General features: G+C 37.8%; 3 protein-coding genes across 3 annotated transcripts; 1 reads left to right on the top strand and 2 right to left on the bottom strand.

Moving 5' to 3' along the window:
• Positions 1-9,536: 9,536 nt before the first annotated feature.
• Positions 9,537-10,109, bottom strand: LOC138875364 (uncharacterized). The gene has a single exon (XM_070154190.1). It carries the CDS (start codon positions 10,107-10,109, stop codon positions 9,537-9,539), a length of 573 nt encoding a protein of 190 aa, XP_070010291.1.
• A 210-nt stretch (positions 10,110-10,319) lies between these two features.
• LOC138875363 (uncharacterized) lies at positions 10,320-10,904 on the bottom strand. Its single transcript, XM_070154189.1, has 2 exons — positions 10,590-10,904; positions 10,320-10,538 (listed from the first exon to the last, which is right to left on the bottom strand). The coding sequence occupies exons 1-2, from the start codon at positions 10,902-10,904 to the stop codon at positions 10,320-10,322; spliced, it is 534 nt and encodes a 177-aa protein (XP_070010290.1).
• A 5,444-nt stretch (positions 10,905-16,348) lies between these two features.
• On the top strand, positions 16,349-21,799 carry LOC104214627 (pollen receptor-like kinase 4). The gene is made up of 4 exons (XM_009764324.2): positions 16,349-17,262; positions 19,271-19,867; positions 20,483-20,810; positions 21,434-21,799. Exons 1-4 carry the CDS (start codon positions 16,605-16,607, stop codon positions 21,783-21,785), a joined length of 1,935 nt encoding a protein of 644 aa, XP_009762626.1. The 5' UTR covers positions 16,349-16,604; the 3' UTR covers positions 21,786-21,799.
• Positions 21,800-22,633: the final 834 nt, after the last annotated feature.

Raw genomic sequence — 22,633 nt, 5'->3', positions numbered from 1 at the left:
ACCGGGGATAATGAACGGGGAGTAAATTCGGAAATGAGATTCGAGATCATATGAGTTGTATGAAATTCCAATATATGTGGGCACTAAGATAAGCTAAGTATGGATGCAACAAGGGGAAGAAAGACTAGGAAAAGTAATAGCTTATGTTTAAAGAAAGCTAGGATAGAACCAAAGGAATTATTCGATCAATGAACCCGAGTTGGTTATGTTATGAACGCACTTAAGAGTGTGGAATTTAATCCATGCAGCATATATGTTGACAATCATACAGCCATAGAAGATTCCGGTATAAGTTAAAAGAAAGAATTGAGCCCAGGTCATAGACAAAGGAATGAATTGTTAGAAGATTGTATCATGGATATTCCATAGCGTCCATGAAGGGCTAAAGTAATAACTAATACCATGAGTCACAGATTGGAAGATAACTTAAGCCGACATAAAGGCCGATCAGAAGAAGGAGGAAACTAAAGAGTTACATCAACGAAGTAGATTATTGGACCAAGAAGTTATAGGAATCATGATTGAGAACATAGCAGAATCACTCTTAATATTAGAGGTGCAAGAGAGATAGCACAACAACTATATTTTATAATGGCTCTAGGAGAAATCCAGTTAGAAGAGTACCAGCCTCATAAAAAGTCAGTATGGAGCTACCACCAGATCGTGTATGCACCAGAGGTGTAAGTATTATAATAGAGCTTCAAGTTGTGGATGTGAATCATACCTATATGGAAGGGAAGTCATGAGAGAGATAGAAGATGTGATGCAAGATTATAAGATAAGTAAAGTAAGGGTGAACACCGTACGAGATATTCAAATGAAGAAGGTAGTGAATAGTCCATGCTGTGGATAAAAGGATAGCAGCGTCGTCAGTGGCATACCTTCCGGCCTAGGGTTTCTAAGTACCGAAAGGTCTAATTAGAGAGTAAAAGAAAAGTTAGAGACGATGTGATGTCTCACTTCATGTTCCAGAAAAGCATAAGGAAATCGGTCGCAAGCTAAAGTATGATAAAACGACAAGGTTTTAGAAAGACAGGAGTAAGGAAAAGAAAAGGGCAAGTGAGAAGGTGACGAAAATGGATAAGTTCTTGGGATTAAGCCCGTGAAAACAAAGGAGCTGATGGATCCTCTAAGTTATAGAAAGCTCAATCTAGCTTGAATGAACTCAAAGGAGTCTAAGACTAGTAGCATTTAGAAGAGATGGAATGCTGCCCTGGTAGTAGAATGACAATGTGAATGTGATAGATAAAGGATGACGTTTGGGCCTTCGAGTGAGTAATGACTTGAAAAGGATTTCATGAATTATAAGGGACTAAAATACCCATATAAGGTGACTCACATTGGGATGCTATAAAGTACGGTTATGGAAGTATTGTATTACACCTAGGTGTATCAATCTAATTACTCCAGATGTCACCGATGAGATGCGAGCCCTAGCAGCAGTATTACATAAGAGATCAAGTTATCAGTGGTAGATGATGGATCAAAATTAAGGTAAATCAACAATAGATGGATAAAAGTTCAACAGTATTTGATGAGATTAGAACATCACTCTTAAGGATAAGCAACAAGAGTAACCTGGAGTTGGTTGCAGACCTCAGTAACGATAAATCGAAGTAAAAGTTACGGTATAGCATGGCCTACGTAGTAAAGTCATACGAATGGATAACCAGGTCTATGAAATAAGATATAAAAATATTCGTAAGTTCTACAAAGTATCGAGCGAAGAACTTCAGTACACCTATAGATGCCCAGAGAGGCATCCTATTAAGCCTTGTATATGTTTACAAAGTAAGGCCTAGAGATTGGCTAAAAGCTAGAGGAAAAAGGATAGGAGAGTCGCATAGGCACACTTACAAGATCAGCATCGTAGAGGCTACATGATAGAAGGTAGCAACAGTTACGAGATTGGAAGGAATTCGATCACAAGTCATGGCTTGGGAAAGAGGCCTAAAGGGGGGAATGCCCTGGCCTTTGGATTTATTCACAGAACAACTGCCTAAATGGCAAGGAGAGTATTAACGTATTCACAAGAGCTATAAGTTATGAAAATGATAACAGCATCAGTCAACATTCGAGGACGAATGTTCCAAAGAGGGAAATGATGTTACACCCCGCAATATTACATCGATATTATGTCCTGTAGTATTATATTATGATGGTGTTATGCCTTGCAGTACTACATTACGATGATGTTACGTTTCGCAGTATTAAATTACGATGATGTTGCACCCTGTAGTATTGTACGTTGAATTTGTCGTAAGGTAATTGACATCAGTCCAAGGAAATGATTATTTGGAGATTATAAGGATTATACTATTTCACACAAGTAATAAGTAAATCGTGAAGGTGAGAGGGGAAGCAAGTCAAAGGAAACGAATTTTTATCCAAGTTTGGCATTGGGATAAAATTCGGGCCGAGTGTTAATACCCAATATTTATGGACTAGTACCATACAAGGTACCATATAACCATGATAGTAGAATGTACAAAGTATATTAAAAATAAGTAAAATTTTACGTAATTTGAGGCAATTTTTAAATTATGCGGGTAATTGATTAATTACCGGGTAGCTGAACATTACCTAGTTAATTATTAAATTATAAAATTATACGTGGCAGCAAGGAAGCTCATAGCATATGACTAATTAGTCATATAGGATCAGTGGCATCTACGTGTATAATTCTTAAATGACTAAAGAAGTATCAAGATATCAAGATTGGTCTCTTTAATTACATTTCCCTTAAGAGATGGATAAAACTTTAGAGAACAACCAAAACCAAGTATTGCCTCCTCATTTCATTCTTAATAACAATAGCAGAATGCTAAGCATCCAAGAAGAAAAGGTTCCAACGAAATCTTGCAACAACGCCATTCCAACGCGAATTTGTTAGAATCGTAGAAACGTAAAATTTTGTGGTTCTAAAGAGTACGGTGCAGTCTTCTCCAAGAGAATTATACGGAGTTTTCCCTACCCCCAGGTATGTTAAGGATATCCCTTCTTTATTTTTGGCGTGATTCATACAATACAAATGAAACGAGCAAAATACGCAATTTTCATAAATGACTCTATTCATAGAAATACTAGGGGTGTCTACATTCTTACCCCATGTGTAATATTATTCTATCATCTGTTCATGAGTCTCAGAAAAATACGAAAGTTGAAAAGAGTTTACTTTATGATATTACTCAAAGGCAAAATGGTCTTACGATATTCCGAAAGATTTTATTGATGTACTTTTCATGCATTGAATTTATGTACATTAACCCATGACCAGATGATGTTATATACTTGTATATATGTATATATATATATATATATATATATATATATATATATATATATATATATATATATATATATATATATATATATATATATATATATATGTATGTATGTATGTATGTATATGGGACATGGGAAAGGTTATGGCATTATATACGCACCACCACCTGATCAGCTGGTATATGTTTATGAGTTTGCCCACAGTGGCCGAGATGATATGATGGGTTACCCTCAGAGGATTGATGATGTTATGAATACATGTACCTATGCATGACATGACATTCATACGCATATGCATGACACTATAAGCATTGCATGATTTACAGAGTTATCCAGACTTACAGGTTGAGTCATTTACTTTATATTTCTTCCATGTCTTTTATGTATTTAGTTATGTGCCTTACATACTCGGTACATTATTCGTACTGATGTCCCTTTTGCCTGGGTACGCTGCATTTCATGCCCGCAAGTCTCGATAGACGGGTCGAGAGTCCTCCAAGTAGGCGATCAGCTCAGCGAAAGATGTTGGTGCACTCCATTTGCTCTAGAGTTTCATGTTTAGTCAACATGATTTAGATGTGTATTATTTGGTATGGGGGGGCTCTGTGTCGACCTTTATGACAACTATGTATCCTTAGAGGCTTGTAGATAGATGTCATGTACGTAAAAGATTGTATGGCCTTGTCGGCCTATGTTCAGTATACGAGTGGTTATTTTGGCCTTATAGGCCCGTACGTCATATATGTAAGTTTGGATTACATGTTGGATCGTCCAATGTCGAGTATTTCTTCATGTTTTATTGTACTTATCACATGACAGCCTCTCTGGCTCATTTACCTATGATAGTATGATATGAAAGATACGTTACGTAGGTACTCAGTTGAGTAAGGTACCTGGTGCCCGTTGCGGCCCATAGGTTTGCGTCGTGATAAGGTCCCTCTTTCTCAAGTAAAGACCAAGTCAAAAAGGCATGAATTAACATTTGCAACCATTAATTATAAAATTAAAGCACAAACTAGGCTAAATAATCAACATCCAATCATAAATAAGCATTAAATTTTATACTCATAAAGTTTATACACTAGGGTTGGGTCACAAACCTAGTAAGAATCTAGCTACTCATAGTGAGAAATTACGAAAACCAAGAAGAAATTCTAATTAAGCTCATAATCTAAGATTAAAATGATAAAATATGATGTTTAAATCCTAAAATAGTCACAAACTTCCTAAAATAGCAAAATACAATAGCTACAGTAGCTCAAGCATCGAAACTTGACCTAAAAATGTGATTCTCGTCTATTTATTGTCGCCCAAAATTTGCTGACAAAAATGCCCCTCGGGAGTTTCTGCAGTCGCACAATTTCATATGCGATCTGCAGATTTCTTTAGCTGGCAGGGACTTGGATTTTGTAGCCAGACAATTCTGGTTTGTGGTTGCAAAACATCTTCTGTGGCCGCACAATTATTGTGCGGTCCGCACTCCAGGCAAGGCTTCAGGTCTTGGTCATTTGCACACTCTCTAAACTTTGAATCATTTGTCAGTGCAAACATTTTTCTGTGGCCGCACAAATCATGTGCAGTCTACACATTAGCAAAAATTCCGCTGGGCTCTTTCACTTGTTCTGCGGCCGCATATGGAATTTTGTTGTTCGCACTTTCTTCTAGGGCTGCAGAAATCCTTCTACGGATCACACTTCTTAAGTTATGCATCCCTTCTTGCCTTGTGAGTCGGAACACTCCTTTTTGAGTTGGATTTCATCATGGGAGCCCAAACTTCCATCATTCTTGTAATTTACACACTTTAATTAGTTTTGGAAACATAAATTAATATTTTCGGACAGAAATAAAAGCAAAAAGGTGCTAATAAGTAGTCAAAATCCACACTTATCACAATCCCCCCCCCCAAAGGAACAAGACCAACTAACTGGCGAACAAGTAACTATATATACTAAAACTGTTGGCTTAAACAACTCATAATTTGGTGGACTTTGTCATTCTCACCACCCTCTTTGTCACTTTCTACTATCCCCCTCCCTCCCCCCACCACACCCTTCTCTCTTTGTATATTCATTCTTCTTCTCCCCAAAATCATTCTCCATAATTAACCCTATGTGATTGATCAACAACAAAACTATAGTGATGGTTTCCAAATAAGTCATCAAACATACACAAAACTTGATCACTCGTTGCCAAAAATCCAATTGGTAACATTACTATGGCTTCTTCAGCAAGAAACCATCACTACTTCCTGATTGTTCTCCCGCAATGATATCATCATCATCGTCAGGACAAGAACCTGAATCCATTGTCCTCCTCAAATTCAAGTCTTCTCTAGAAAATGCCACCTCATCACTTGGCAACTAGGATTCAAAGGTGCAACTTTGCAAAGGCCACTTTTCCAATTGGAAGGGATTGATTTGCTACAACGGAAAACTTACCGGTCTCCAACTAGAATTCATGAGATTATCAGGGACTCTCGACATCGAAACACTTTCCCAATTGGCTTCTTTACGTACCATAGGTATCATGAACAATAACTTTGAAGGGACATTTCCGGACGTGAAGAAAATTGGAGGACTGAGAGGTATATTCTTGTCGAACAAGAAGTTTTTCAGTGAGTTACCGGATGATGCCTTCGTCGGAATGAAGTAAATTAGGAGAATTTGCATGGCGAATAATGGGTATATAGGCAAGATTCTGACCTCATTATTAAGATTCCAAAACTTGTTTAGTTTCAGCTACAAGATAACAAGTTTGATGGTAGCATACCGCCATTTGCTCTGAAGGATTTCAAATTAAACGTTGCAAATAATCGACTCCAAGGTCCCATACTTATTATGTTCTCGCTCAAGCTCTAAGTTGGACACAAAGGTGTGTGAAAAGTTATGAAGGTATAAAATACATAAATCTTATGTTTAGAAGGTTGAATGGATGGCTATAAAAGGAGAGGAGCAAATTTGAACACATTGGAGATATTTAAGGGAGGAACATGACATTAGCCGCACATAACGTAAGTGTCAATGAGCATATCTATGAATATATAATGAATTGATATTTGAGCTATATATCAAAAGAAATCACTTGAAGTATAGTTGGTAACACTTCAAACCGTTTATCATTTCGACGTTCCTATGAAACGTTATAGCATTTTACTGAAGATTATCCTGTCAGAAAAATGGGCCACATTTTTGGGCGCCCAAGGGTGTGCCAGGCGCCAATCAAAATGCCAAAACTAGAAATAATTTTATTTCGGCGTTTTGGGTAGCGCTGGGTGCAGATCTTGATGCCGAAGACATGAGATTGAAATAAAAGGGACGGGAGAGAGAAAATAGCCTCATTCTTAAAAGATTAAACCTTCCCTCTCATCCTCAAGTCATCCAAGGGTTCTCATACTACCTAAGGAGAGTTTTCAATGTGATTAATGTTAGAATACTACTTCCAAACATCAATTCTAACAATATTCCATCGCAAAATCGCTAGATTCTCAACAAGAACTCAAGAACAAAGTCTTTTCGCTAACCTAGGATTTCGCGATTCAAGGTAAGTTTCGTCACCGCTTTCAACCACAATTGTTAGAGAGATTTATGGTTGATATTTGTTCCTAGAAACTACTACAAAAATTTAGACTAACGATGAAGCCTAGAAGGAGAGAAGGATCAAACCTAGGATTTCTATATTTTCGAAATCTTGGAACTTCTAGTATTGATTCTTAAATTAACTATGTATAGATTTGTTTGGTGAGTTGAACCCATTGGATTGGAGAAAACGAAGGTATTCAAAAGTAAGGAATCAAGGTAAGTAGATGTCACGACTCAAATTCTCCTATAGGACGTGATGGCGCTCAACGTTACTGCTAGGCAAGCCAACAGTGAACTAACCACATGATTGTTTCTTTTAACGTTTTAGAAATAACTGATTTTTAATTTGTGCATAAATAAGAAGTAAGAATTTAATAAAATGAGAGATGAATAACTTTAAGAGCAAGTGAGATAAGTAAATACCCAAAAAATCATCTTCTGTCTACTAGTATAATTTCCAAAACCTTGTGTCACAAGTGTATGAGATACTAGTAGAATATACAAAAGAATACTAAACTACTGTCTGAAATGACGTAGATAGAAAATAAATGCAACAGAAAGACTTCAGGTGCTACGTAACGGGCTCAAAAGGCAGCTCACCACGAAGTCTCGAAGAAATCAGGAGTGCGTGCCGGGATGATAACCAGATGTACCTACCTCAGATCCTGCACGGGTAGTGCAGAAGTGTAGTGTGAGTACATAAACAACATGTACCCAGTAAGTATCTAATCTAACCTCGAAGAAGTAGCGACGAGGGGTCGACTTCGATACTTACAACAACAACAACAACCCAGTGTAATCCCACTAGTGGGGTCTGGGGAAGGTAGTGTGTACGCAGACCTTATCCCTACCCCGAAGGAGTAAAGAGGCTGTTTCCGAAAGACCCTCGGCTCAATAAGACAAAAGGACAAAAGAACAAAAGAAAATAATATTAGTAACACCACAGAACAATATGAAAGAAATACATATATATATATATATATATATATGAAAAATAAGAACAACATGAAATCAAGAGGCATGATACCAAGCAAAAGCAAAATAGTATCATTACCAAACTAGTCCCCCAAAGTTATGACATAAGATAATACTCAGCTACCTCCTAGCCTACAACCTTAATACTCGACCTCCACATATTTCTATCAAGTGCCATGTCCTCGGAAATCTAAAGCATCGCCACATCCTGCCTAATCACCTCCCCCCAATACTTCTTAGGCCGCCCTCTACCTCTTCTCGAGCCCTCCACAACCAGCCGTTCACACCTCCTTACCGGAGCATCTGGGCTTCTCCTCTGAACGTGCCCGAACCACCTGAGCCTTGCTTCCCGCATCTTGTCATCAATGGGAGCCACGCACACCTTCTCTCGAATACCATCATTCCTAATCTTATCCATCCTACTATGCCCGCACATCCATCTCAACATCCTCATTTCTGCTACCTTCATCTTCTGGATATGTGATTTCTTAACCGGCCAACACTCAGCCCCACACATCATGGCCGGCCTAACCACCGCTTTATAGAACTTACCTTTGAGTGTCAGTGGCACTCTTTTGTCACACAATACTCCAGATGCTAACCTCCACTTCATCCATCCTACCCCGATACGGTGCATAACATCCTCGTCGATCTCCCATCCCCCCTAGATAACCGACCTAAGGTACTTGAAGTTGTCCTTACTTTGGATGACCTGTGATTCAAGCCTCACATCCACGCCCACTTCCCTCTGCTCAGCGCTGAACTTACACTCCAGGTATTCCGTCTTTGTCCTGCTAAGCTTGAAACCCTTAGATTCAAGAGCTTGTCTTCAAACCTCCAACTTCTCGTTAACATCGGTTAGCGTCTCATCAATTAGAACTATGTCATCAGCGAATAGCATGCACCATGGCACATCCCCTTGAATGTGATGTGTTAACGCATCCATCACCAGGGCGAATATGAACGGACTGAGCGCAGAACCTTGGTGTAACCCCATAACAACCGGAAAATCCTCAGAGTCTCCTCCCACTGTCCTAACCCGAGTCTTTGCCCTATCATACATATCCTTAATCGCCATAATATAGGGAACCGATACGCCTTTTGCCTTCAAGCTTCTCCAGAGAACTTCTCTAGGAACCTTGTCATACGCTTTTTCTAGGTCAATAAACACCATGTGCAGATCTTTCTTCTTATCTCTGTACTGTTCAACCAACCTTCTAATAAGGTGTATAGCTTCTATAGTAGAACGACCCGGCATGAAACCAAATTGGTTGTTGGAGACGGATACCGTCATCCTCAACTTTGCTTCAACTACCCTTTCCCATACTTTCATAGTATGACTTAGTAATTTGATACCCCTATAATTGTTACAGCTCTGGATATCACCTTTGTTCTTATACAGTGGGACCACCGTACTCCACCTCCACTCATCTGGCATCCTCTTCGCCTTAAAAATAATATTCAACAACCTAGTCAACCACTCCAAACCTATTTTCCCACACACTTCCAAAATTCCACCGGAATCTCGTCAGGCCCGGTCATTTTGCCCCTACTCATCTTACTCAAAGCTCTCACGACCTCCTCAACCTGGATGCGCCTGCAATACCCAGAGTCAGCGTGACTCTCGGAATGCTCCAATTCACCGAGCACAATATCCTGATCCCCTACTTCATTAAGAAGATCCTGAAAGTAAGTCTGTCATCTCCTCTTAATCTGGGAATCTTCCATCAATACTCTCCCACCGTCGTCTTTGATGCATCTCACTCGATCTAAATCTCGATCCTTCCTCTCTCTCAGCTTGGCCAGCCTAAATAACTTATTCTCCCCTCCTTTTTCCCCTAATTCCTCGTACATACGACTATAAGCCGCAGTCTTAGCCTCCGTGACCGCCATATTCGCTTCCTTCCTAGCTACCTTATACCTCTCCATGCACGCTTGCCTCTCCCCCTCGCCTATGCTCCCCCCTAACGCCCGGTACGCCTCCTTTTTGGCTTCCACTTTACCTTGTACCACTTCATTCCACCACCATTCTCCTTTGTGCCTGCCGGTGACACCCGTTGAGACCCCTAACACCTCTCTCGCAACCTCTCTTATATAGTTTGTTGTCGTTGACCACATAGAGTTCGCGTCACCACTGCTCCTCCAAGCTCCCATAACCGACAACCACCCTTCCAACTCTTGAGCTTTGTCCTTAGTTAAGGCTCCCCACCTGATTTTCGGTCTTCCTCGACCCGACATTTTCCTCCTCTTCACCATAATACCAGCGTCCATCACCAAGAGCCTATGTCGCGTCACAAGTATCTCACCTGGAATCACCTTGCAATCCTTGCACAAGCCTCTGTCGCACCTCCTGAGGAGGAGATAGTCAATTTGAGTCTTCGCCACCGCATTTTGAAAAGTAACCAAATGCCCCTCCCTCTTCGGAAAGCAAGAGTTAGCAACCACCAACCCAAAAGCCTTAGCGAAGTCCAGTAACGAGGTTCATCCTTCGTTCTTCTCCCCAAAACCAAAGCCTCCATGCACTTCGTCATACACACCTGTGTTCGACCCAATATGGCCATTGAAATCCCCTCCTATGAATAACTTCTCATTAGGTGGTACCTGATGAATAATCTCATTCAACCCCTCCCAAAAGCGTCGTTTAACCTCCTTATCGAGGCCCATATGAGGCGCATAGGCACTAACGATGTTTATGGTGCACTGACCAACCACCAACTTAATACTCATTAATCTATAATTCACTCATCTAACCTCAACAACATACTCTCTAAGTTCCCTATCCACCAATATACCCACTTCATTCTTACCCTTCTGGGTTCCAGAGTTCCAAAGTTTATACCCATCTGTGTCCCTCGCTGTCGACCCTGCCCACCTTGTCTCCTGGACACACGCTATATTGACCCTCCTCTTCTTGAGGATCTTCGCCAGCTCTATAGATTTGCCTGTCAATGAACCTACGTTCCATGACCCAATTCTCAATCGATGGACACCCTTGTTCCCTTTACCTCCCTTGCATCCCAACCCACCTCCTAGCCCCCGCTCTACCTCCCGACCCACCCCCTGCATGCCCCGAGGACATGAACTCACTTGACCATCCCAGACTGCAGTCACTATAGCTACGGCGGACTAGGGGTAATCTCTAACAGACACCATAGAATAATCTAGAATAAGACAAGATGTCACTACAGGTGCCCTAATACAGTGACTAAACTAATAAGAACTAAAAGGACAACAATTTTACTAACACAATAGAAGGAAATAGGCAAACAGGAGGTACCAATTCCCGTGAGTATAACCTGGGAATTGTCTTAGTAGACTCGACTGTATTGCATCCACCTAGCTCGTTCGTGTCCAGCTCCTATCGTTCCTTGCTAATACTCGGGTTGTTCTTCACTGTTTGCACGTGCCCGTCCTCGCTGCCCCAAGCCACCGGTCCAAACTGATACTGTCAGGCAAGTCCCGTTGCGTCGTGTCGGAAAGCTATTCAGGAGTCGCCGGGATTTATGAGACCTGCCGAAAATCTGTACCCACCTAAAAATAGCTTGACCTTGCCGGAAAAGAATCTGCACCTCTGGCTTGAAGACAGGTCTGGTTTGTGTGTCACCACGACAACGAAACCGGGCCTTAAACCTGACTGTGGTTGTCCCCGCTCACCGGCTACTGATCCGTGTCTCGCCGGAGTAAGAGGGGAGAAGACAAGACGGGGAAGAAGGAGAGGCGGGGTAAGAGAGATGGGCGGAGAGAGAGGGGTGTTGGATGATAATAAAACTCAATAACAAAAAATAAATAAACAATTATTTCACCGATAGTAAGTCCCAAATCAATTTCCATCATTTAATCATCTAACCTCTCCAGCCAATGAAACAATATCAAATACAATTGGGCTCCAAGTATTATTATGCACAAATTATGCCAAGTACGTAAGGCCCGATCCAAAAATACATATAAATATACCGTGTGTACTGTCGAGAGTCGAATGGCACGAACCATAGATGCATCTATTAACCTGCCGAAGCGAACAGCCTGCTCCCATAAGAATGGTGGAATTTATCTCGCTCTCAGAAAATACTTGCAACGCGAGTGAACATAGATTTCTCAAAGTTATCATAATATTCTTCAATTCTTTCCAAAAATAAGGAATCTAAACTTGGATCTTTAAATCTTGAAATCCTCAACCTCAGCTTTTAGTCAGCGCAATTAATAAGCATAATCAAATAACGGTGTCAACAAGGCATGGTGTAAACCTAAGACTACCCGTACATAAGCATAATTAATAGCTACTTACGGACTCTCGTCACCTTGTGCGTTCGTAGCCCCCATAAATATAAGCACATATTAATTCAATTCACCTATGAGATTAATTACCTCTTACAAGGTTAGAAAAGAGACTTACCTTGTCTCAAAGCTTACTTTCCGGTCCACAATTGTGCTTTAAACACTCAACTTGGTGCCAAACGACTCGAAACTAGTCAAATATTATATAAAATAATCAATACATGCTCAAAAGTTCATATCCTAACTATTAAAGTGATTTTCCAACCCTAATTGAAGAATTTCAAAAATTCACCCTCGGGCCCACATGCCCGGATTCCGGAAATTTTTGAAGAAAGTTGTTACCCATAACCTAATGAACTTAGACGTATAATTTTCACTAAATTCCATAACCATTTTTGTGGTTAAATCCCATTTTTATCAAAAATCTAGGTTTTTTCATCTAAACCCATAATTTCACAAATTTTACATGTTAAATCTACCCATAGTCTATGTATTTAATTCATATTTTGTAGAAATTACTTACCTCAAAGTGTTAGGTGATAACCCCTCTCCAAGAGCTCCAAAATCTCCCAAGGAATGAAATAAATGAGCTCAAAAATGCCTAAGTCTCATACTAAATGAGGTTCTGCCACCAGCGATTTCCACTTCTGCGGACTTGGGGCCGCATCTGCGACGCCGCACCTGCGGAAAAGCCATACCGGTGCGGGTCCTAGCCCAGGTTGTCTGGCTTCGCTTCTGCGGAGGCTTCTCTGCTCTGCAGACCATTGGCCAAATATCCAAAGACGTTTCTGCGACCAAGAGCACGCACCTGCGGGCTCGCACTTGCGGCTGGCCAAGCACAGGTGCGATTGCACCAGAAGCTGGGAGCTTCAGCTATTGCTCCCAAGTTCCAACTTGGTCCGATCCTCGTCCGATTAATACCCGGGCCTCCGAGCCCCCCCCCCCGAACATGCCAACAAGTTTGAAATTATAAAATGAACTCGCTCGCGCCCTCGGAACGCATAAAACATCAACAAAACTAAGAATCACACCCCAAACCAAATTGGATCAAATTAAGAACTTCAAGTTCTTCAAACTTACTCCAACCGAGCTGAAACATACTTAAAACTATTCGAAATGGCACCAAATTTTGCGCGCAAGTCTTAAAACACCATACAAAACTATTTTCGGTCTTGGAATCCCAATTGGACCTCGATAACACCAAAACCTACTCCAAACCAAATTTAAAGAACTTTAAAACCTTCAAAGAGCCAACTTTCACCTTTAGGCGCCGAAACGCTTCCGGGTTATCCAAAACCCGATCTGAATATATGCCCAAGTCCGAAATCATCATATGAACCTATTAGAACCGTCAAATCCCGATTCTGAGGTCGTTTACTCAAAATGTTGACCAAAGTCAAACATAGCCCTTTTTGCCAACCGTAAGGAACCAAGTATTTAGATTTCAACCCGAACCCTTCTCAATTCCGAATTAACCATCCCCGCAAGTCATAAAACAGGAAAAGTACCTATGGGGAGTCTTATTTAGGAGAATGGGGTTCTAGAAAGCAAAATGATTGGTCGGGTAGTTATAGTAGAGATAATGCTTTTACTAAAGTTGTCTTCTCACAAAGATAATGACATAAGTATTTATTGGACTGTATAGGAGGTTAATGTGGGCTCTAAATGGAATGAGTGGACTCACATTATCCTTTAGAATTATAGAAAGATCTTATATGATTATCACAATTAATAACTCAAGAATAGTATGTTGGTCCTTAAATCATGGCTCATGCATCCATGACTTGCATATATTTCTGTAATGCATAAACTATTGAAATTCTTTTACATAATTTTATGGAACTGTTTTGATGAGAACTATGGAGATATATCACTTTTTAAATTTTTGTGATACAAGAATCACTCAAAAGAATATTTTGGGAGTTTCCTTAGATCTCTGAGAAGGGTTCATAGCCTTTAGTGGTTTATGTTACCCCGAAACTACTCGTGCCAGAGTAGGAGATTAGTGTACCGTTGGATCGGGCACTATGATAGAAGTTCCCTGGTAAGGCACAAGAACGCGAGCATGCTAGAACCTTGAACTATGAGGCACCACAGGAATGGGGTCTAGGCGATCGGGCTGGGATTGTCCACCGTACCGAGCATATGGTGACATTTTCAGAATCAGAATCATAAAGAATGTCAGAATTAATGGAACTCCCCAGAAAAGAAAAGAAAAGAAATGCTTTAGAAAATTTACAAGGATTGTCCGAGAAAGTTTATATATTTATCTACTTGAATTCTTTTTTTCAAAATAGAAGAGAAAAAAAAAAAGAAACAGAATTTTCATGAATGACATCAAAAAGAATTTTACAATAGATATATGAGTTGCCTGTTTCACCTCTTTATTAGAAGCTTTTAGAATTTTCTTTATCATGCATACAAACTTTTTTCAGAGTTTCATTCCAGCTTTAGTGGGAGGATTGCTTTACTTACCGAGTACCATTATGGTGTACTGACGTTCTCTTCATGGAAACCTACATTGACACATGTCAATATAGGCACATATTTTGTAGGTAAGCAAGCTATGCGCTAGGATATTCTCCTCCCATTATCACAAGATTTGGTGAGCTCCATTTTAGTTCGTGAATTTCGTTGATTCCAGAATTGTCTTATTATTTCAGTATTTTTTAGAGGCTTCATTGACAGAGTCAGAACAGACTCATGGGTGTCCACTTTGCGTTACATTATTTTTTTCAATGTATTCAAGATAACAGAATGAATTTTTTTTCCAGAATATTATTTTATTTGAAGATACAGAAAAGTATTTACTTTAAATCATCTCGAATTGTGTTGAGATGCATTGCATAACAGAAATAGAACAGAATAGAAAATCCAAGATGGTTCGCTCCGTCAAGTTAAGGCACCGAGTGCCGATTACGACTTGGTTATCGTGTCGTGACAAAAAGATCTCTACATATAGGGAGAGAGGATCTTGGAGAATATTTCTGAAAATCTCAACACCCGCCACCTTGCGGGTCTCAATCTATATACTCCCTCTGTTTCATATTAGATGAGGTACTTTTCTTTTTAGTCTGTTCCAAAATAAATGACACATTTCTAAATTTGGAAATAATTCAACTTTAAACTCTTTCATTTTACCCATTTACCCTTAATGAGAAGCTTTTATAGCCACACAAATGTCATGACCACACAAATGTCATGACCACACAAACTTTTTACCCTAAGCTTTTAAGACCACAAGTTTTAAAAGTCTTCTTTTTTTTTTAAACTCTGTGCCGAGTCAAACTACCTCATGTAATATGAAACGGAGGGAGTATGTTTCTGGTTGTATAAATTTCAACCACCTCGAGGGCTGGTTTTATTCATTTATTTATTTTTAAAAAACACTGGTTTGAGCATACCTGGTGTCTCCCCATTTCATTAAACAAGAAATTAGAAAAAATCAGTTTATGGGACGATTTCTTTTCTTTCTCCCTGTCGATCCTTAGCATGTGAACTTGAGCTTGTCGAGACTTGCGAGAACCTTTTCAGAATCTTGGGGTCTCGAAACTGCTAAAGTCTACTGGACTGCAAGCTATAACCTGTATCATATGCTTTTATTTTTAACGGTGAATTATACTACTAGTCAACTTTCGTCAATATGTGGTTGGCCTTTGTATACTGACAAAGTAACGCATAGTGAAACCCATAAACTAGTGAAGATTGGGACCGGAGATTGAAAGAAACACGTGTGACCAATTTTCGTTGTTTTTGTGGCTCTTCCGTTGGATCTGACGATCACATGGAAAAGTTAAATATAGCAAGCTGAAAGGTGTAAATGAATAATTGCGCAAAACCTTTTGGAGAACTCTTACAATGGAAATGTGTAAATGAAAGGGCAAACTAGGGCTACTTTACCTGATTATTGAATTTTAATTTCATCTTAGTTTATGATCTGGTATAAGTTTTGTGATAGCAATAGATTAGGTTGAAATTGCACTGAATAACTAATTTGATTAAATGGAGTTGCACCACGTCGCGGGGAAAGGTTAATGGTTTTCATTAGCGAGAGCATGAAAGAATAATTCCTCTTATGGATCGCTACCCTATTAGTCAACCTCCTACCCACGACAAACTCTATATAGGAACAAGTATACCAATACAGCCAGCCGGCTTAATTAAACAGCTAATGATTTAGTCAATCTCACCACCACCCTTTGTCCCCTTCTACTATCATTCTCTCTCTCGTTTTATTTTATTGAACCTAACCCTATATGCACGATTCAACAACAAGATCAAAGTTATGGTTTCCGAATAAGTCTTCAAGCATACACAAAACTTGAACATCACTACCAATTATAACTTCCTTTTTTTCTGAGAGAAATTAAAAGAAGATGGGATTCAGGGTTTGATTGACGTTTGTCTATTCATATCATAGCGAGATATATATTGTTGCAAAAAAAAAAACCAACTAATAAGATAAACCCCGTGAAGACATCTTAAAAAACGATGGCTTCTTCAGCAAGAAACCATCACTACTTCCTGATCGTTCTCCTCGCGATGATATTATCATCATCGTCAGGACAAGAACCTGAATCCACTATCCTCCTGAAGTTCAAGTCTTCGCTAGAAAACGCCACCTCATCACTTGGAAACTGGGATTCAAAGGTGCAACTTTGCAAAGGCAACTTTTCCAATTGGAAGGGATTGATTTGCTACAACGGAAAATTCACCGGTCTCCAACTAGAATCCATGGGATTATCAGGGACTCTTGACATCGACACACTTTCCCAATTGACTTCTTTACGTACCATAAGTGTCATGAACAATAACTTTGAAGGGCCATTTCCGGACGTGAAGAAAATTGGAGGACTCAGAGGCGTCTACTTGTCGAATAACCGGTTTTCCGGTGAGTTGCCTGACGATGCCTTTGCCGGAATGAAGTCAATTAGGAGAATTTTCTTGGCGAATAATAGGTTTACCGGCAAGATTCCGACGTCGTTATTGGGAATTCCGAAACTTGTAGAGTTGCAACTACAGGATAACCAGTTTGATGGTAGCATACCGGCATTTACTCAGCAGGTTTTCCAATTAAATGTTGCAAATAATAGGCTTGAAGGTCCAATACCAGCTCAACTTAGCAGTCAAAGCTTAAGCTCATTTGCAGGTTAGTGTTTCTTAAAGACAAAAATATTCTTGGTTTTGTTTTAGGTTAAGTTATATAGTATAAAGATTTTTGCACTGTCAATTTTGTTGACCTTGTTATGGGCTTATAGCTCAAATTTAATCAATAACAGAAACAAACTCATGATAATATAATTAAGGTAATAATGTTAATGGAAATTGTTTTAATAACTTATGTATCAAGTGCAAAACGAGAGATACAAATTTTGATATTTTCCAACTAATGTGAGTCGCGAAAGATGATTGGCCCCTCTAGTAAAGAGCAATGAACAAAATTTGATTAAAAAGATAGTAACTAACTAGAAGAAGTAGATAAGAAAGAAATATTGTTGTTTTCGAAAAGTTTACTGAACAGAGTAATTGGTTATTCAAAACTTTAAAATTAAAGAAGATGATGGTAAAAAATATTATTGAAAAGAGTTTAATTTACGTAAACCAGTAATGCGAAGAAAATTTAGACTATCAAATTAATCAAAATATATCTACAAATAACTCCCAATATAAAGTAAAATTATAATCTCAAAAATAAAGCATGTCATTTTGAGCTTTCCCTTTAATGTTTCTTTGTCTAGTTTTTCTTGGCCTAGAAGCTAAAAGGATCTCGTAAAGAATCACAACGACTCCCAATCATTATTATCGTCGTTTACTTTCAATGACATTATTTTACGCTCTCGCAAGATGTGCGAAGTTTGATAATGTAAAAAGTATTTACACAATTAAGTCACTTAAAAGATAATTATAAATAGTTTTGTTTAATAGTATTAAATAATAATCTAAATAAATAATCTATGATAATATGTTATATTACATTGATGTTATAAATATTCATATAAAACCAAATGGCATTTAATAAATAATCCGAGAGAGGAAGAAAGATGGTTAGAAAGATTAGAGTGATGTAGGCAAACCGGATCACGGGATGGATATAAATGGCATGCACGTTCTAATTAGGTGAAGTCAAATATTGATACCCTCTTGATTTCTTTAGCTCTCATATATCCTCAAATATATTTATTTATGTGGTAATCTATTCTCTCGTCATTTATATAGACGTGGCAATTTAATATTTATCCCCTGGCAGACTACATGTTTGCACTTTTGTTTCAGTTGAAGCTAAAATCACCCTCAAATATTTGACTTTTTCTAGTTCACCAATTTAGTTAGTGCCAAAAATCTAACATGATATCGTAGTTTATTGGTGTCCTCTCGCTAGAAATCACGCTTGAGAGCTTCAAACAAGATTTTTACATATTTGTATGCCCCAATTATGTTATGTTTAAATTTGGACATGTACAAATATTTTTCTAAGGGCATCTATTCTTTAAATGCCTGGTACCTATTGCTTTCGGAGTACAAATTTTATCATGCCTATACAATACCACATCCAACGTGGGATAATAATTCAACTATTAGTTATCTTTTTATAAAATAAAAAAAAAAGTACTTAAAATGACTAAATGTTTCTTCTGATCGACTGAAGGAAAATATTTTATTTTAAATTTCTCTACAATTCTTCACACGTCTTAACACATTAAAATAACTAGTAGCACATCTATTTATTATAGTGAGAAGCCTATTTTAACTAGAAACAAGAAAATTTATTTCTCTATAATTTGACTACAAATCCTATTTAGACATGAATTAAATAAACAAGCAAATATCAAATACTAAACAATTTTGGTCTCCTACTACAACTTTGAATTAGTTTTCCAACACCGACAAAGTCCTTTTCTGAGGATTATTAAGAAGGGTTAAAGTTAAAATTGAAAAGAAAAGTTTATTTAAGTTTATGTAGCTTAAAATCAAACATGTATTTTTAGATTATACTTCATATATCTCATTTTTAATGCTATGAACCAAATGATTCATAAGTACTAAATAATCCAGATATTATAAATTCCAGTTACAACATTCATGCATTATAATTTTTATATAATTTTGTATAATATATGTAAAACTTTCGGAGTTCATTATTGTGTGGTTTCAAACAGGAAATGTGAACCTATGTGGTAAGCCAATGCCAGCATGTCCAGCTTCAAGGGAGGAACAAGGCAATACTTCAAAGAATAAGAAAGGAATCCCAATAGTGGCCATAATCCTAGCAGTCATTGGTGGATTACTCTTAGCAGCCATTATCATTGCTCTCTTTCTTCTCCGTAGGCAAAGGAAAAGACCGTCTCAGTATGAAAAATCATCAGTGAAAAATCTAAACAAATCAGAACCAAAGAAACGTCCTTTGAGAGAAGACAAGTATGGAAGAAGTGAAAAGGGAAAGTTGTATTTTGTGAGAAGGGATAGAGAAAAGTTTGATTTAGAAGATCTTCTTAGAGCACCAGCTGAGGTTTTGGGAAGTGGAAGCTTTGGATCTACTTATAAAGCAGACCTTAATATTGGGAAACCTATAGCTGTGAGGAGATTTAGACAAATGAGTAATATGGGTAAAGAAGATTTTCATGTACATATGAGAAGGCTTGGCAAGTTGTCACATCCTAATATCCTTCCTCTTGTCGCTTTCTATTATACAAGGGAAGAAAAGCTTTTGGTCACTGACTTTGCTGAAAACGGCAGCTTGGCTAGTCAACTATATGGTAAGTTTCGGTTAAAATGATTTTATACAAAATCAAGCAATTTAATTATAGTGGTTACAAGTTAGTGAGAATATTGTATATCACTTAGTTATAATGTAAATATCGAGTGCAGATAAGCGCTTGACTTTCTCCATTTATGAAGAAATTGAAGTATTTGAATTAAATTGTAAAAAGTACTTTTATTTTTATGTAACAGTGTAAAAGAATTTCTACACAATTAAATTACCTAAAAGATAACTATTTGTAACCTTTCATAATAATTTGATTTATTAACCTAGAAATTAAGGCAATTGCACATGTTATAGTATGTTATATAAATACACTGATAATTTAATAGTAGTGTCAGTTAAGTTGAATTCTAATTGAATTTAACTTATATGCAATAACTATGTAAAAAAACAATTACATTGTCTAACTTGTACTTTAACCTATTGTAGCAGATAGATTTGTCTTATTTTTCAAGCGCAATTTTACGAGCGATTATTTAAAGTTATCTTTAATTACATGATGTGACAGTACTTGTAAAACTTCTTTTACATTACTAGCTAGCGTCTAGAGTTAAACTCACTAATTTTGATATTGAACCAATTATATATTGAATGTTGTTGATATCAGGGAAAAGAGGTCCTAAGCAACCAAGTCTTGATTGGCCAAGTCGTTTAAAGATCATAAAAGGAATAGCAAGGGGGTTGGCTTACCTCTACAAGGAGCTTCCTACATTGACACTCCCACATGGGCATCTTAAATCCTCCAATGTTGTATTAGACCACAGCTTTGAGCCACTTCTAGCAGACTATGCACTTGTGCCAGTCATCAATAAGGACCATGCCAAACAGTTCATGGTCGCCTACAAATCACCAGAGTACATGCAAAACGAACGTCTTACTAGGAAGACTGATGTCTGGAGCCTTGGCATCCTCATCCTCGAGCTACTAACTGGCAGGTACTATTCCAGGTCCATTTTGGTTAATATGAATATTTGGTATTTTAGAAAATCAAGAACATATTTATTTTTTTAGTTATAACTTTACTACTCCAAGAATTCAAGAGGATAGTAATAATTTTGTCGAATACCCGTATCATATGAGGGATAAGGTCATTTGAAACGTGGGATAAGACGTGGGATTAAATTTATACTGCCAATTAACCAAACACGGTATAAATTTAATCACAGCCTTAATCCAGGATATCCCATGCATCTTATCACACGTTATCTCAGCAAACTTGGGATTACTTTATCCTACCTCGCATGTTAGTCTAGGGATTATAATTCCGGGATAATTTAGTCCCTGTACCAAATGAATGAGGCTCTCACCTCATTTATAATAAGTTAGATGTTTTTTGGAACAACGGATAATAAATTATAATTAAGACTTAACTTATATACATCGACATTTTAAATAATTGTTACGCTATCATTGTAGCTAAACTTGTTCTAGCATGTTGTTAGCACTTGTTTTTCATGTAACTAGTTCTACTTTTTGGGAGCAATTACTTGCAGTTATGACCTGATTCACCATCAAATCTGAATAGCATCCATCATGTTAATTATGTCCTTAATAACAGGTTCCCAGCAAATTATCTGAAACAAGGGAAAGGAGCAAATGCAGACTTGGCAGCATGGGTGAACTCAGTGGTGAGAGAAGAGTGGACAGGCGAGGTTTTCGATAAGGACATGAATACAAAAACCAAACACAATAGCGAAGGAGAAATGCTTAAGCTCTTGAAGATTGGAATGTGCTGTTGTGAAATGGATGTTGGAAGGAGATGGGATTTGAGGGAAGCCCTAGAGAAGATTGAAGAATTAAAAGAAAGGGATACTGAATATTCTTCTAATTATGCAAGTGAAGGAGAAATTAATTACTCTTCGTCTAAAGCCATCAGTGATGAGGATTTCTCCTTTACTAACAAGGGTTAAACAATTTGCTTTAATTCGAGAATGAAATATACACATATATACATATTTATAATTCAAGGAGTTATGAAAGGTAGAATTTTGTGTAAAAACAAAATCATTTTCTTTTTTATTAATGGTAGATATGTGAAATTAAAGGAAGCTCAAATCTCATGCCTTCGTGGATACCTTCTTTCTTTTATTTCTATTGGATTTTATATGGATACTTTGTATGAGTGTTTTTCTCAATAAATAAAAGATATATATATATATATATATATATATATATATATATATATATATATATATATATATATATATATATATATATATATATATATATATTTGTTCTTTCCTTGGGTTAGAAAATGATCTACTTTACTTTTGGTACGTATATCAATCAATCTTTATTTGTTTCATTTAGAATTGAGCACCTCTCAAATGTAAATGAAAATGAAATGAAATTGTAACAACATTTTTAGTTTGCCAAATAACTACTTTTCCCACCAAGTTTGAACTAAGCTTAATTGAGCTTGAAATTCTGCCTTACTCAACTGATCACAACTCCCAGCATCCATTTAAGCTAAGTACGATCACCAGCAATAGTAGCATCAGATCACGTGGTGGGCACGGTCGCATGTTATTTCCAGAGTTGTAGTTTTTCCCTATGCCAATTCTTTTACTTCGGCCTAGCGGCGGAGGCAAAATATTTGTGAAGGGAATTCAAAATTTTAGAAGGATAAGAACCGTGCTCAATGGGAATTGAACCTGCAACCTTTTAGAAAATTTGAACCCCTTGACCCCCTAAATTCGCCCCTGCTTCCACCCTTATTACTCCAAGAAAGCATATACCTATTAATTACTCATTTAAG

Source organism: Nicotiana sylvestris, chromosome 8 (genome assembly GCF_000393655.2).
Source record: "Nicotiana sylvestris chromosome 8, ASM39365v2, whole genome shotgun sequence".
In the NCBI taxonomy this organism is placed as follows: Eukaryota; Viridiplantae; Streptophyta; class Magnoliopsida; order Solanales; family Solanaceae; genus Nicotiana; species Nicotiana sylvestris.
This window is presented reverse-complemented; position numbering and strand designations above follow the sequence as displayed.